Source organism: Heterodontus francisci, chromosome 29, assembly GCF_036365525.1.
Source record: "Heterodontus francisci isolate sHetFra1 chromosome 29, sHetFra1.hap1, whole genome shotgun sequence".
Lineage (NCBI taxonomy): Eukaryota > Metazoa > Chordata > Chondrichthyes > Heterodontiformes > Heterodontidae > Heterodontus > Heterodontus francisci.
Window position 1 is genome coordinate 57,337,929 of NC_090399.1, and position 16,157 is coordinate 57,354,085.

The 16,157-nt window shown below is 40.0% G+C and overlaps 1 protein-coding gene and 1 pseudogene across 1 annotated transcript; both read left to right on the top strand.

Annotated features, from left to right (window-relative positions):
- The first annotated feature begins 2,792 nt into the window (after nt 1-2,792).
- On the top strand, nt 2,793-4,719 carry LOC137345861 (probable G-protein coupled receptor 139; annotated as a pseudogene).
- A 6,372-nt stretch (nt 4,720-11,091) lies between these two features.
- Nucleotides 11,092-15,465, top strand: LOC137345862 (probable G-protein coupled receptor 139). Its single transcript, XM_068009109.1, has 3 exons — nt 11,092-11,163; nt 13,187-13,190; nt 14,552-15,465. The coding sequence occupies exons 1-3, from the start codon at nt 11,092-11,094 to the stop codon at nt 15,463-15,465; spliced, it is 990 nt and encodes a 329-aa protein (XP_067865210.1).
- The last annotated feature ends 692 nt before the right edge of the window (nt 15,466-16,157 follow it).

Below are 16,157 nucleotides of genomic sequence, written 5' to 3' on the forward strand. Positions count from 1 at the left end.
TGGAAACACCCACAAATAAAGATTTAATGGAGAAAAGATATACCAGGATATTAACAAATTAACAAGCCGTTGTTCAGTGGAGAATACTGGCCCATTCGTCCATTGGTGCCATTGCTTCCTGCCCCGGTGGGTGTTGACTGACTTTTGTTTGTTTAAACAGCAGCTACTTTCAGCAATACCGAGGGAAGATTATACATTTTATAACAATTAAACATACATTTTAACATGCAGACGGCTTTGAGATTAAAAAAAGATTGTCAGGTTGCGTAAACAAAAGTTAATTTGATGCAATACATGCTATAATCAGTTCAAGTGCTTAAAATATTCTAATACTTTAAAATTCACTCTGTGGGTTATCCATCACAGAGAAATTTCGAAGGTAGCAAAGCTCCCAGAATAAGAGCAGAGCTAACTGATTGGTGTAACAGGGAGGAGGACGTTAGAGTTCACTGTGGGGACTGAAGTTATGGTGGTAGTGTTAGCTTGATAGTGCGATCAGAGGTAATGGTTAAGTGGGTAATAGCGTTCAATATCACAGGCCAGGATAGGTGCAACCTGTGGGATGAAGGGGTCAGAGGTCATAGCTAATAGTTTTAGCACATACCACCAAGAAAAGCAAACAGGATGATTATTGGGAGCAATTTGGATTCCAGCAAATGATGACCAAGAAACTGATAAAGAAAGGGAAAATAAAATATGAATGCAAGCTAGTGAGAAACATAAAGGCAGATTGTAAAAGTGTCCTTCGGTATGTAAAAAGGAAGCAATTAGCAAAGAAAAAGGTGGGACCATTACAGATGGAAACACAAGAATTTATATTGGAGAATAAGGAAACTAAACAATTATTTTGCGTCTGTCTTCACGGAGCAAGATACAAAAAATCTCCCAGAAATACTTGGGAACCAAGCGACCTGTGAAAATGAGGAACTGAAAGAAATTAATATTGATAACGCGGTAGTACTCGAAAAGTTAACTGGATTGAGATTGATAAATCCCCTGGACCAGATGAGCTACATCCCAGAGTGTTGAAGGTGGTGGCTATAGAGGTGGTGGATGCATTGGTGGCTATCTTTCAAAATTCTATAGGTTCTGGAAAGGTTCCTGTGGACTGAAAAGTAGCAAATGTATCCTCACTATTTAAGAAAAGGAGAGAGAAAACGGGGAAAGACAGACTGGCAATTTGACGTCAGTAGCAGGGTAAATGTTAACAACTATTGTAAAGGATGTGATACCTAGACACTTAGAAAATGATATGATTGGGCAGAGTCAACATGGATTTATGAAAGGTAAATCATGTTTGAGAAACCTGTTGGAATTTTTTGAGGATGTTTCTTGTAGCGTAGATGAAGGGGAACCAGTGGATGTGGTGTATTTGGTTTGTGAAAAGGCTTTTGATAAGGTCCCACACAGCAGGTTAGTAAATAGAAGTAGAGCACATGGGATTGATGGTAATATACTGGCATGGATTGAGAATTGGTTAACAGACAGAAAACAGAGAGTCAGAATAAACGGGTCATTCTCAGGATGGCAGGCTGTTACGAGTGGGGGGGTGGGGGGGGGTGGGTGTGGGTGTGGGGGGGTCCTCAAGGATCAGTGCTTCGGATCACATCTATTCACAATCTATGTCAATGATTTGAATGTGTGGACCAAATGTAATATTCCTAAATTTGCTGGAGGTTTCAAAGCCACTTGCACAGGCTAAGTGAATGGGTAAGAACATTGCAAATGGAATATTATGTGAATAAGTGTGAAGTTATCCACTTTGGTAGAAAGAACAGAAAGACAGAATATGTCTTAAATAGTGAGAGATGGGGAAGTGTTGATATCCAAAGGGACCTTGGTGTCCTTGTTCATGAAAGCTAGCAGACAGGTGCAGCAAGCAGTTAGGAAGAGAAATCATATGTTAGCCTTCATTGCAAGGGGATTTGAATACAGGAGTAAATGTGTCTTGCTGCAATTGTGTATGCCTTGCTGAAACTGCACCTGGGGTATTCTGTACTATTTCCGTATCCTTATCCAGGAAAGGACATACCTGTCATAGAGGGGGCAGTACAACGGATGTTCACCAGACTAATCCCTGAGATGGCAGATTGACTTATGAGGAGAGATTGAGGAAACTGGGCGTGTATTCTCTGGAGTTTCAAATAATGAGAGGAAATGTCATTGAAACATACAAAGTTCTTACAGGGCGTGACAGGGTGGATGTTGATAGGATCTTTCCCCTGGCTGGGGATATCTAGAAGCAGGGGACATAGTCTAAGAATAAAAGATAGGCCATTTAAGACAGAGGCAAGGAGAAATTTCTTCATTTAGAGAGTGGTGAAGCTTAGGACTTCTCTATCCCAGGGGGCTGTGGAATCTCAATCATTGAGAATGTTCGAGACCGAATTTGATAGATATCTGAATACTAATGACATCAAGGCATATGGAGACAGTACGGGAAAGTGACGTTGAGGTAGATGACTAGTCATGGTCTAATTGAATGGCGGAGCAGGCTCCATGGGATGAATTGCCTATTCCTGTTCCTAAGTTCCTATGTTCCTATGATTAGCTGGACTCATAATTTGGCAGTCAACCATTTTGTCAGCATGGAAAGCTGAATCTTCATAGTGCCAGAGATATTAGATTGGTTAGATGGTTGGAGAATGGCAGAGGAAGAACTACAAATGGAAAAGAGAGTGAATAACTTGGAAATCAGGGCTTACTGTATGACTGCTGGAGTTGGAAGACAGATTGGCGAACTCGCATTTGTGCCATCTAAATTAGAAAGGTGAGTGAAAATCGATGCCAAGATGGGTATGGATGGGCAGGAATAAGCCAATCGGCTGCCCGTCTTCACCTGACTGGACATTCCTTCCCGTTGAACAGAGAAACATAGGAGCATCGGAGCAGGAGTCGACCATTCAGCCCATTGAGCTTGCCCCGTCATTCAATATGACCATGGCTGATCATCCACTTCAATGCCTTTTTCCCACACTATCCTCATATCCCCTTATGTCATTTGTATTTAGAAATCTGTCAATGTCTGCTTTAAACATACTCCATGACTGAGCTTCCACAGCCCTCTGGGGTAGAGAATTCCAAAGATTTACAACCATCTGAGTAAAGAAATTTCTCCTCATCTCTGTCCTAAGTGGCTTCCCCCTTATTTTGAAATTATTTCCCCTGGTTGTAGACTCTCCAATCATGGGAAACATCTTAGCTTCATCTACCCTGTCTGTCCCTTTAATATTTTGTAGGTTTCAATGAGATCTCCTCTCATTCTTCGAAATTCTGGAGAATACAGTCCCGGTTTCCCCAATCTCTCTTCATAGGACAGTCCTGCCATCCCAGGAACAAGTCTGGTGAACATTCACTACACTCCCTCTAGGGCAATAATATCCTTCCTAAGTAAGGGTACCAAAACTGCACACAGTACTCCAAGTGCGGTCTAACCAAGGGTCTATACAACTGAAGCAAGACTTCACTGCTCCTGTACTCAAATGGGAAATGGGAAGTGAATGGGAATGAAATTCTCCTTGCAACTATCAGGCAGAAAAAAACAAATTTTGGTCTGGTCGAAATCTAAAAATGCAATCACGTGTTTCACTGTAGCAAATGTTGTTCTTTTGAAGTAACTCAGAATATGTTACCGAAGTCTATCCATAAAGACATGCATCTTTCCAGGATTATTAAACTTATGTGCTAGACTAACAGAAAGAGGGAGAGAGAGAGAGACAGTTTAAAAAAAAGATGAAATATTATGCAAGAACTGGCGACTGATCATCTTTCAGAGGAAGGAGAGTTCGTAATTTAATTTTGTCTGTTTGCAGCTAATTTTCTGACAACCGTCATTCTCTCTCGTGGAAACTGTGGTCTCTCCAAATGCATCACTCTTTACTTGGTGGCGATGGTAGTGGCTGATCTCATGGTCCTGATATTTGAAGTAATTTTGTTTGAGATTAAATATGCTTATTTCCCATATTCATTCCTGAATTATACTCCTCTTTGGAGTCTAAATCTCACCCTACTTTTTGTTTCGATTGATTGCTCTCTGTCTGGCTAACTTTAGCATTCACCTTTGATAGATTTGTCGTTATTTGTTACCAAACGTTGCGAACAAAATATTGCACCGAGAAAACTGCAGCCACGGTTATAGCAGTGGTGTGTTTCTTATGTATTTTAGAAAATGTTCCAGTCTACTTTATATATGAACCGAGGGAAATAATTAATAATGTACCATGGTCCTGCTATGTAAAATCAAGCTTCTACACCTTACCCATATGGATCACATACTTCTGGTTGGAAACAATTTTAACTCCGTTTGCACCATTTGTGTTGGTCGTGCTGCTCAATGCCCTGACCATCAGGTATATTGTGGTGTCCAACAGAGTGAGAAGCAGACTCAGAGGAAACAAGAATGTTGAGAATCACACTGACCCAGAGATGGAGAACCGAAGGAAGTCCATCATTTTATTGCTCTTAAAATCTGGCAGTTTTATATTGTCATGGATGCTATTTTTCATATGTTTCATATGTGTTCAGTTTACAGATGTTCAACTTTTAGAAGTTAATTACAACGAATCGTTCACCATTGCAAAACAATCCGGGTATATGCTTAGGTGTTTAAGTTCTTGTGCAAACAAATTAATTTATGCAGTTTCCCAGAGCAAATTCAGAGAGGAATTGAAAAATCTGATGGAGCGTCCACTAGCTTACTTCACTAAACTAATCAAGTAAGTTTAATAACTTCATAGAACTAGAATGCAAATGCACACATCCGATGCAAACTGAAGTTGTTCAATTGATATAAACATACCAATGGAGGCTGCCATCTGGTCCGGATACAACATAAAATTGCATAGTCTCACATAGAATATAGCAGTCAGAGCCAGGTCATTCAGCCCGTGCCACCACTCGAGCCATTGGTGTCATACTGATTGAGATCGAAGATGTTTGGAGTATTATTAATTTTTGCCGATAGTCTAAGACAGCACAGCAATAGCCTACATTTATTTAGCCACTTTAACTTATTACAACTTTACAATGCAATTCGCAGGAGCATTATTAAAGCAAATGGCTCCAAGCTTTAAGGAGATATTAGGGCAGATGATGAAGAGCTTGGTCAAAGATGCAGGTTTTAAGTAATTCTTAAAGGAGGAAAGGGAGCTAGAGAGGAGGACATAATTAAAGAGAGAATTCCTCCAAAGTTCATGGCATTGGCAGCTGAAGGCACAATCTTCAATGGTGCAGTCATTAAAATTGGGGATGTTCAAGAGGCCAGAATTGGAGGAATACAGATATCTCAAAGGATTCGATGGACCGAATGGTCTCTTCTGTGCCATTATGTCTCTATAACTCTATAACTGCAGAGCTGAAGAAGATTACAGACATACAGAGGGTTGAGACCATGCAGAGATTTGAAATCAACAATGGAAATTGTAAAATCATGATATTGTTTAACTGGGAGGCAACAGATATCAGATCAGAGCAAACATATATCTATTTTTCAAAAGAGAAATAAATCAATTCTACAATCAAATGTGCATTGTTTAACTGTTCTAAAGTCAACAAGGAGTTCCCGAACATATTCTTCAACTCATATACCCTTCAGTAACACATACGGTTATCTGTTGAAACCACTGACTATTCTTTTCCATGGACTTTTTTTGGAGGGGGGGCGGGGTGGTGTTTGATGGTTTTAGTGATAATGTTACACCTGGTCCACATTGTTCCCAAGTTGCAAATTTATAATGTGTAATGTGAATTTTTAAATGTACAGCACATGGAATATTTTGGTCAAATAAAGTTTCTCAACACGTTTAAAATTTTCAACAATCCAATTAGATTGCTGCACGTCTATTCTTTCCCAAGGAAAAGGCAGCCTGCATCAACTATTCTCTAAATATAACATTGTGATACCCGAATAATCTCGTTTGCTGGACGAAGGCTGTAAATCAGTCATGTGTGATCTTTCTTTATTCACCTGTTCAATTCATTCTTTCATCATCGGACAATCCCATCCCACAGGAATCAGTCTAGTGAACATTCGTTTCACTCCCTTTAAATCAAGTATGTCCTTCCTTAGGTAAGGAGAGTAAAACTGTGCACCATACTCCAGGTATGGTCTCACCAATTCCTATACATATGTCATAAGACTTTACACCATTATGCGCCAATCCCTTTGCATTAAATGCTAACATACCCTTTGCTTTCCTAATTGTTTGCTGTGCCTTCATGTTAAACTTCTGGGTTTGTGTATTACCAAGTTATGCTGAAAACAATATTCCCCAGTCCTTCCCCATTTAAAATATACTATGTTTTTCTAAGTTTCTATCAAAGTGGGGAATTTTGCATTGCGCCACATTATGTTCCAGCTGCCACATTCCTGCTCATGCCTAAACCTGTCTTTAGCCTTTGCAAACTCTTTGCATCCTTCTCACAGCTTACATTCCCACCTAACTTTGCATCGTAAGCAAACTTGGATGCATTACACTCGATCCCCTCATCTAAATCATTGATATAATCTGTCAATAGTTGTGGTTTAAGCACTGATCCTTGTAGTTGGGTAACGATATGTTACTGGTCCAGTAATCCAGAGACTTAGAATAATGACCCAGAGACATTTGTTCAAATTTAAATTGAATTAATTAAATCAAATCTGGATACAATGCTAACATCAGTAACGTTGGTCATGAAACTACCAGATTGTCATAAAAACCCATCTGCTTTATTAATTTCCGGAAGGGAAGGAGAGCGGCCATCCTTTCCCACTCTGGCCTCCATGTGACACCTGACCCCTCTGAAAAGCCTGAGCAAGACATTCAATTGTAGCAAACTGAAACGAAGAAGTGTACTGAGAATAAAACCAGATGGACCACCGAATATCGACCGAAGCACCGGATACAGCAAAGGCACACCCAGCCCACTGGACCCTGCAGAGTCCTCCTCAGTAATATCTGGTGACTTGTGTGAAAATTGAGATAACTGTTCATAGAGTCATTTGTGCCACAGAGGGAGGCCATTTGGCCCATTGGGTCCATGCATTCTCTCCACAGAGCTATGCTGCCAGTCTCACTCCCTGGCCCGATTCCCATAGCCTTGAAAGTCTATTTCTCTCAGGTGGCCATCCAATGTCCTCTTAAGTCATTGACCATCTCCTCTTCCACCTCCCTTGTGGGCAGCGAGTTCCAAGTCATTACCAACTGCAGTGGAAAAAAAAATGCTTCTTCATATTCTTCCTGCATCGCTTGCCCAAAACCTTCAATCTGTGTCCCTTAGACATTGTACCATTTGTTAATGGGAACAGCTTTTCCTCGTCCAGCTTAACTAAACCTGTCATAATCTTGTACACTTCCATTAAATCTCCACTCAATTTCCTTTGTTCTAAGGAGACCAAAATTAGCTTTTTCAACATAACCTTGTAACTAAAATATTCCATCCCTGGAACCATTCTGTTAAATCTCCTCTGCACCCTCTCATGGTCCCTCACATTCTTCTTATAGTGTGGTTAAAAGGAACTTGATGCAATAGGGGCCTAACCAGAGTTTTATAAAGGTTCAGCATAACTTATATGCTTTTGTGTTCAATGCCTGTCTCACAGGCTAGTTAAGCAAAGGCCTGTCATTGTCATACTCACAGAATCATACCTTTCAGACAACATCCCAGGCTTCTCCATCAGCAACCCCAGCTTGGTCTTGACTCACCAGCAGGACAGAACAACCAGACCTGGCAGCAAAGTTATACAGTTGGGAGGTCGTGGCCCTGCGAGTCCTCAATGTTGACTCTGCATCTAATTCCCATGGCATTAGATCAAACATGGGCAATGAAGCTTCTGCTGATTACCAACTACCATGCTCATTTAGCAGAGGAATCAATTTTCCGTCATGCTGAACACCACATGGAAGAAGCACTGAGGGTAGCAAGGGCACAGAATGTACTCTAGGTGAGGGACTTCAATGTCCAGCAGCAAAAGTGGCACGGCTCCACGAGTGACTGAGTTCCTCGAGTCCTGAAGGTCATAGCTGCCAGACTAGACCTGCAGCAGGTAATGAGAGAACCAGCACAGGCAAAATACCTAGCTGACCTCATCCACAACAACCTACTGTTGTATTTTCATCTGTCCGTGACAATGTTGGTTGGAGTGGACCACCGCACTGTCCTTATGGAAATAAAGTTTCATCGTCACATTGAGGACAAGATCTATTGTATTCTGTTACACTACCACTGTGCTAAAAGTGATGGACTCAGAACAGATCTAGCTGCTCAAAACTGGGCATCCATCGGCCATCAGCAGCAGAATTGGATTTCCCCACCATTTGAAACTTTGTGGACCAGCATTGCCTCATTATACCATTACTATCAAGGCAAGGGACCAACCCTGGTTCAATGATGAGTGTAGGAGAGAATGGTAGGAGCAGCACACAGCAAACTAAAAATGAGGTACCAACCTGGTGAAGCTACAACACAGGAGCTACATGCATGTATACTAAACAGCGGAAGGAGCAGCAATGTATCAGATCAAAGCTCTGCAGTTTTGCCAGATCCAATCAAAAATGGCAGTAGACAATTAAACAACTAACAGCAGGAGGATGACACTCCATGAGCACCCCTATCCTCAATTATGGCGGAGCCCAGCACGTGAGTTCAAAAAACAAGGCTGATGTATTTGCACCGATCTCTTACTGAGGTTCCCAGCATCACAGATGCCAGTCTTCCACCAATTTGATTCACTCCACATGATATCAAGAAATGGCTGAGTTCACTCGACATAGCAAAGGCTATGGGCCCAACAATATCCCAGCTGTAGTACTGAAGATTTGTTCTTCAGAACTACCTGCACCCCAGCCAAGCTAGTCCAGTATGGCTACAACACTGGCATCTACCTGACAAAGTAGAAAATTACCCAGCGGTGTTCTGTCCATTTTAAACAAACTGCCTAATTACCACACCATCAGTTTACTCTCAAGTATTATCAAGTTGTGGAAGGTGTTATCAGCAGTGTTATCAAGAGGCAGTTACTCATGAATAATGTCCGACATATCTAGGGCAGAGTCATGACACTTAAGGACAAATGGCCAGTCGCCTTGCAAGAGTCAAATACTCAAAAACTATTACCCCTTAGTTAGTCATAGAATCTACTATTGCAGTAGTGATGTAAGCAGATCTGGGGCCCCTGAGGAGATGTCTACTGTAAATAGGAGTGGGGAAGAAGAGGATTTGCTAGGAACTAGGAATAGCTGGGTGAATGATGAAGGCAACCCAAACCCGGAAGAAAGACTACCATCTAATGATTCTACTCACAAACCCAGACAAGAACTCTTGAAAATTGGAACTTGGAATGGGAAGACACTTTATCAGAGTGGTAAAATAGACAACTGTATGAAAGATGTTAAGACTCAACATCAACATTGTAGGATTGGCAAAGCAAATCAGGTTATGATCTTCTCAGGTGGCAGTGAACATGGAATAGAATCAGAATAATGATGACAAAGAAGGTAGCAAGAACTATGCCGGGAAATTGGTCAATATCAGAGACAGTGATTATGGCAGAATTTCAAGGGAAAGCAATGAATATTGCATGTTTACAACTGTATGGACCCACCAGGATCGCAGTGATGAAGAAGTGGAAGTATTCTATGAGGAGTTGCAAAACTTATTGAAGCATGTGAAGAGTCGAGACATCTTGCTAGTCACTGGTGATTTGAACACATAAGTTGGTGGAGAGAGGCATGGAAAAGTGATAGGAGCATTTTGACTAGGAACGAAGAACAGCGAAGCTGAACACCTGATACCCTGATACAGTCCCTGAGGAAAACAACGTGTTCATCTTGAATGCATTGTTCAAACAACATCCAAGAAGGCTGTACACTTGGAAGATTCCAGGAGATGTTCACAAAAATCTAATAGATTTTCTGATGATCAATGAAAAGTACAAGAACAGCGTCAAAAATGCGTTCACTTACACAGCGGCAGACAACAATTCAGATCACTGCCTGCTTATAGTGAAGGTGAAGTTCAAGCTGAAACTCGTGAAAAGAAATCCCATGAAAGACCAAGTTAACCTGGACAGACTGAGTAGAAGATCTGGTGAAGAAGTACACAGTGGAGGTTACTAACAGGTATGAAGCTATACTTCAGGAAGTGACAGATCAATATCTCAGTGAGGAGAAAACAACAGAAAGGCATTGGGAAAGGCTGAAACAGAGCATAAAACATACAAAAACTGAGATGGTCCCGAAAAAAAAGAGAGGAGGAAACCAGGAGTGTATGCTTAATGAAATACTAGATATGATTGAGAAATAGAGACAGAATAAGAAGAATAATTATGAATATGGTGAAATTAAAAAGCAGATCAGGAAAGATTGTAGAGCAGCCAAGGAAAGGTGGTATGAAGACTACTGCGTGGAAATAGAAGAACTGGAGAAAAGGCATAACATGAGGGCATTGCATGAGAAAGTTAAAGCGGGGACAGATAAGAAGTAAAGAATAACTACAAATAATGGCTGTATGAGGAGCAAGGAAGGTGAACTTCTCTTCGAAAAAGAAAGTGCAGAGGAACGATGGGTGAAGTACTTCAGAGAGCTGTATGATGATGAAGACAGATGTGAATTGGAATGATCAGAAGGAAGAGAATTACTGGAGATAATAGAAGCAGAAGTCAGTCCAGCAATCAACAAGCTGAGAGCAAAGAAAGAACCTGGAATCGATGAGATACCAACAGAATGCCTGAAAGCCCCGAATGATGTTAACATTGAGATACTGATTGAGACTGCAACAACATTTACAGAACAGGATTCTTACATGAAGATCTGATGCAGCCGGTGTTCATTAAGCTGCCAAAGAAACCAAAAGCCCGAGAGCGTTCAGAGAGCAGGACAATAAGCTTCTTGAGCCCTGTGATGAAAATGATACCAATAATCATTTTGGGAAGAAATGATCAGTCTATAGAAGCAGAGATAGATGATAATCAGTCAGGATTCAAATCAAAGAAAGGAACATCTTTAACTTGAAAGTAGTTATTGGAAGACACCTGGAAGTGCAAAAACAAACTGTGAATGTATGCTTTATAATCAATGAGAGGCATTTGATAGCATCTACCGTCAGAAAATAATGGAGTGCTTAAACAAACTAGAAATCAACAGAAATGAGAAAAGGATAATTCAGAATCTATATTGGATTAAGGTATTGGGACAAAAGTCGGTCATTCATCTCCTTTACTCTGTTCTGCCATTCAGTTGGATAATGGTTGATCAGCACATCACCTCTACTATATTATAATATCATTCACGAACTTTACTCCATTTCTCTTGATACCCATATTAAGCAAGAATCCATTGGTCTTAGTCTTTAAAAATGTCAGTTGAGGCCCAGCATCCACAGCCTTTTGACTGAGAGTTCCGCTATCTTTTGTGTGAAAAAGTATATCCTGATTTTATTGGCAAATCCCCTTGATTGAATTTGAGGAAATTGTCTCTCAGGTCATGTTATTTAGTATCTAATGGATGTTGCTGCTATCTCTTTTGAATACCACCAATTGTAGCCATCCTCACAATAGTCGCATCTTGAATGCTGGACCTGTTTATTTAAGGAGTTTTAATAAGTCGATAGTAATAGCGTTGGTGTTAATAGTCCCACTGGAGGTCCAGCACACAGGTTTGTTTCTCCAACTGGATCTAAATTGCACTGCTGAGCAGATCTGTTTACCAGGCTCACTCAGTGTTCAGGTGCCTGAGTGATAGGGGGCTCTGGTGCAAAATGTGATTGCCATCGTGAGAACTGCCTCCCTCCCTCGTATCTCCTTGAGCTTCCCGCAAGCTATTTAAGACAGATGGAGGTCCTGCTCCAATTGGGCACAATCATAAATTTGCAGCCCAATTCTGTCATCTGGGATGACATAAGCCAAGTGTGTACCACTTGCTCAGTGAATATTCAGTTCCTATACATCTGCAAAAATTAACAGTGCTAATCTTCTTCACAAACAAACATTTATAATGTCAAATACAACATATGTGTATTTTCCAGTCTGAAAGCATATTAATGAATATATTTGTTTGAATTGGCATGATCAATGATTCAGTAACTACAACTTTAAAAAGGTTGAAAATTTCAAAACTAATTAAATTAATATTCTCTCCTTGGTGTTCCTCATTACCACTGCGAAATGTAAATAACAATTTTCTATTCCCGCTGAGCATTGGAGTACAAACTGCTGCTTAACCTATTTGTTCAAGTGGCTGTAACTAATGCCAGTTATTGCCTGACCTAATTGCCTCACTTGACATTTCTCAAAAGTATAAATCGGGCTCAGTTCAATACATCTCATTAGTGTGTCAATCACACCAAGAGGTTGCTTCGTTTTTAAGAAAATGGGACTATTTATAATTCCACAGATAGAAGAAATTTACTATCCACTTCTTGCCCTGGTTGGTGTTCCTTGTAAGTTACCATAATCAGTTATTCCTTGTTTTACAGAATGAGAGTGTGCTTGCTGTCAGTCTAGTATTGTCATCTGTCCAGATGTACAGTTTTAACTATTGTCAGTGGATTAGGAAAAAAATGGCTTTAATACAGTTAGCTCAGTGGGTCTGATTTATATGTAAACAACAGTTTACAGAATATTAAACTGGTGCCATTCAGTTTTCATGAATATGCTGCATTGAATAAACCTCTGTTACATAGGAGTCAATGGTCGTCCTGCAATTTGGTTGTTCGAATCGTTATTGGGTATTATAATTTAATTATTCTGTGTTCAATTATGTTATAACAATGAAAATAGTTTGCATTTATATAATGTCGTTCATGCCGAATAAAATGTCCAAGATTCTTACAATATCTCTGTTCCCAATACAGACTTTGATATACTATCTAATGCAGTACACATCTAGTACATTTTCGGGATTTATTTTCCAAAGTCGTGAACAGAATGATTTTCCGTTGCCACATTTCCCTTCAATGTAAATTTTCGAGTTTGTTTGTAATTGTAGCTTTTGTAAAATAATATATTTTTCGTGCAATTTTAGCATTTAGGAATGTTGTTGGAGATGGTTCTTTCATCCAATGAGTTGGGATAGGAAAGTGTGCTCTCAAACCACACTTGTGGGAAAACCCTCATTCTGCAACAGCTGGTCCAACTCAAGGAATCAGACTGGCAGGAAAGCGCACTCAATAATAACTTAACAAATTGTCTTTCATCCTTGTGTCCCAGCAAGGTGAAGACTGCCTGGTGGGAAGCCTGATATATCAGGATGGTTTCTGTATTTGATCAGGTTGCACTTCAAGTTGGTTTATCTAACAAAACAGGGAAATGAAATGGGATTCCTTAAGGGGAGATACGCTCCTGTTACATTTCTCAAATAGCTAATTCAATTATCCAGGAAAACTCGAAAACCTGGGTCAAATCTTGCTGTTTGCAATAGTCTAATATAATGTGCAGGTTGACTATTTGTATTGCTGTTCTCGGATATTCTTTATTGTTTCTGTTCAAAGATGCACCTTATAAATAAAGGCAACCGAAAAGGTCGGCCGGCCGGCCGGCCGGAGCTGTACAATTTAAAAAAAAAAATCATCGTCCCACATTGAGCACCGGAATGAGTGGCGGATCAGCCCCAGTACAAGACATTACAGGAAAAGAGCGAATGTTAACAAACTGTGGACTGAGCATTTAAGATGGTTCAGCATCGAGATAAATTGGGCAGTGAATAAAATGAATCGTCCCTGGTATAAATTGGATGCAGTCCATCTCTCGGCGCGAGTCAAGTGTTTAGTCCAAAAGACTTAATGGCCAAGATTTTACCGAGTTTATAAAATTCTGCCTAACTGTGGGATATTCAGATAGCCGTTTAAAACACATGCAAGACATACCCAAGCATCTGTATTAGTATTTGACAAGGTTATGAATATTGTTTGGATGATTCAGTGATTGACTGGTCTGTTAATTATGTGATTGGTGGATTTACTGATTCATTTGGGGCAATTTTCACTTTGGCTGATCGGACGCCTGATGTTTATTTCTGCTCCGTTCAATGGAAATAAAAAACCGGTTAGAGAATGATAATGGGGAGCTGATCCAATACCGTCCATTTTACACTATTTCCCAGTTTTACATCTCTCTCGAATTTTATTTCCAATGAAGTCAATGGAAATGAAAATGGGGAGAACTGTACAATAGATTGCCGACACGCTATCATCCGTTTAGACTATTGCACAAAGTCAAGAACTGCCCCTTGGTCATCTCACTTTACTTGTGTGTTCTCATTAATTGTATGGAAGGTGCACTAGTGAGAATGATCACCGCATTGTATGTGTGCACCGGGTTACCTGAGAAATGTCTCTCCATTCTGTTGCAGTTAATTATTTTTAAGGTCCACATAAACTGGTCGCGTTATGAAACCGGTTCCAGAGTCAGTTTGGCGCCACCGCCTGGGACAAATTTCACCCAAAGCAAAAGGAAACTGAGTTGAGTAAATGCACAAAAGATTTAGTTAATTTCCGTATAACATATTCTTAAACTGACTGCCCCTGTGAATTGAATGCAATTAATAGTTTCCCTTGTATTCTCTTTTTCTTGTAGGTAATCTAGTGGCGATTGTGATTCTGTCCCGTGGGAGATGCGGACTTTCTAAATGTATCACTCATTACCTGGTGGCCATGGCAGCGGCAGATCTATTCGTGATAATATTCGATGTAATATTTTATGAGATTAATGACATGTATTTCTCATATTCGTTCTTGGATTACACTCCCGTTTGCAGTCTCAATATCGCCTTGGTTTTTGCAGCCATTGATTGCTCTGTCTGGTTAACTGTTGCTTTCACTTTTGATCGATTCATTGCCATTTGTTGCCAGAGATTGAGAGTAAGATATTGCACTGAAAGAACCGCAGCCATAGTTACAGTGGCTGTGTTTGGACTGAGTTTTGTAGAAAATATTCCAATTTACTTTGAAAACGAACACTTGGAAATTATTGACAACATTGCGTGGTTCTGCAATGTAAAATCAAGCCTGTCTAATTTGCCTATATGGGTAGCATACTTCTTCTTTGACATTACATTAACACCCTTTGCACCATTTGTGCTGATTGTGTTACTCAATGCTGTAACCATCAAGTACATTATGCGGGCCAATAGATTGAGAAGAGGATTCCGGAGAAATAACAATAATGAGAATCACAGTGATCCAGAGATGGAGAACCGAAGGAAATCGATCATATTACTGCTGGCCATTTCTAGCTGTTTTATACTGTTATGGATGGTAACTTTTGTACATTCTGTATGTACACAATTTGCAGGCATTCAGTTTATGCTCACAGATTATAATGATCCATTTGCCATTATGGAGCACACTGGATATATGCTTCAGTGTTTGAGTTCATGCACAAACACATTTATCTATGCAGTAGCTCAGGCTAAATTTAGAGAGGAATTGAAGCATATTATTAAATATCCATTGACTCTAAGTTCGTGGCTTCAACAAATTGAAACTTAATGTCATCTAATCTCAGCCCGGAAATTACCCAACATAGATCACAATATATTCTCTAAATCCATAGATAATTATATAGCACTTTATCGCTGTTGTTCTCCCTCTTCCTGGCAGTCTCTCTCTACATATTAATGCGAAAGAAAACCAATTTAGTGATGGAATGTGTCACTTGACTGAAACCAGGCAGATTCCAATGGGGATAAAACATGTTTGGGGCAGAATGGCAGTATGAGTGATTGCAGATCGATGAGTTGTTTCAATATCTGTCTTATTTTACTTCCCATTGCATTCAATGATTGTAATATTTACATTTGGTGATTGTGTCATACTGGTGATATGGCGGAGCAGGTGAGCTGTTATATTCCTCTCCTAATGTTCCTTTTCAAAGCGAGGGACAATCGGGAGAGGTGCCTAATGGTGGCTAATCCGAAATCACCCGTCTCCAAGGAACAGAAGTAGGCCATTCACTCCCTCGAGCTTGTTCAATGAGATCATGGCTGATCTGCAATCTAACTCTGCATACCTGTCTTTGCCTCATATCCTTTAATATCTTAGACTAACTAAAATCTATCAATCTCAGTTTTCAGTTTAACAATTGATCCAACATCAATTGCTGTTTATGAAAGGGAGCTCCATACTTCTACCACTCTTTGTGTGAACAATTATTTCTTAATTTCATTCCTGAACGATTTGGC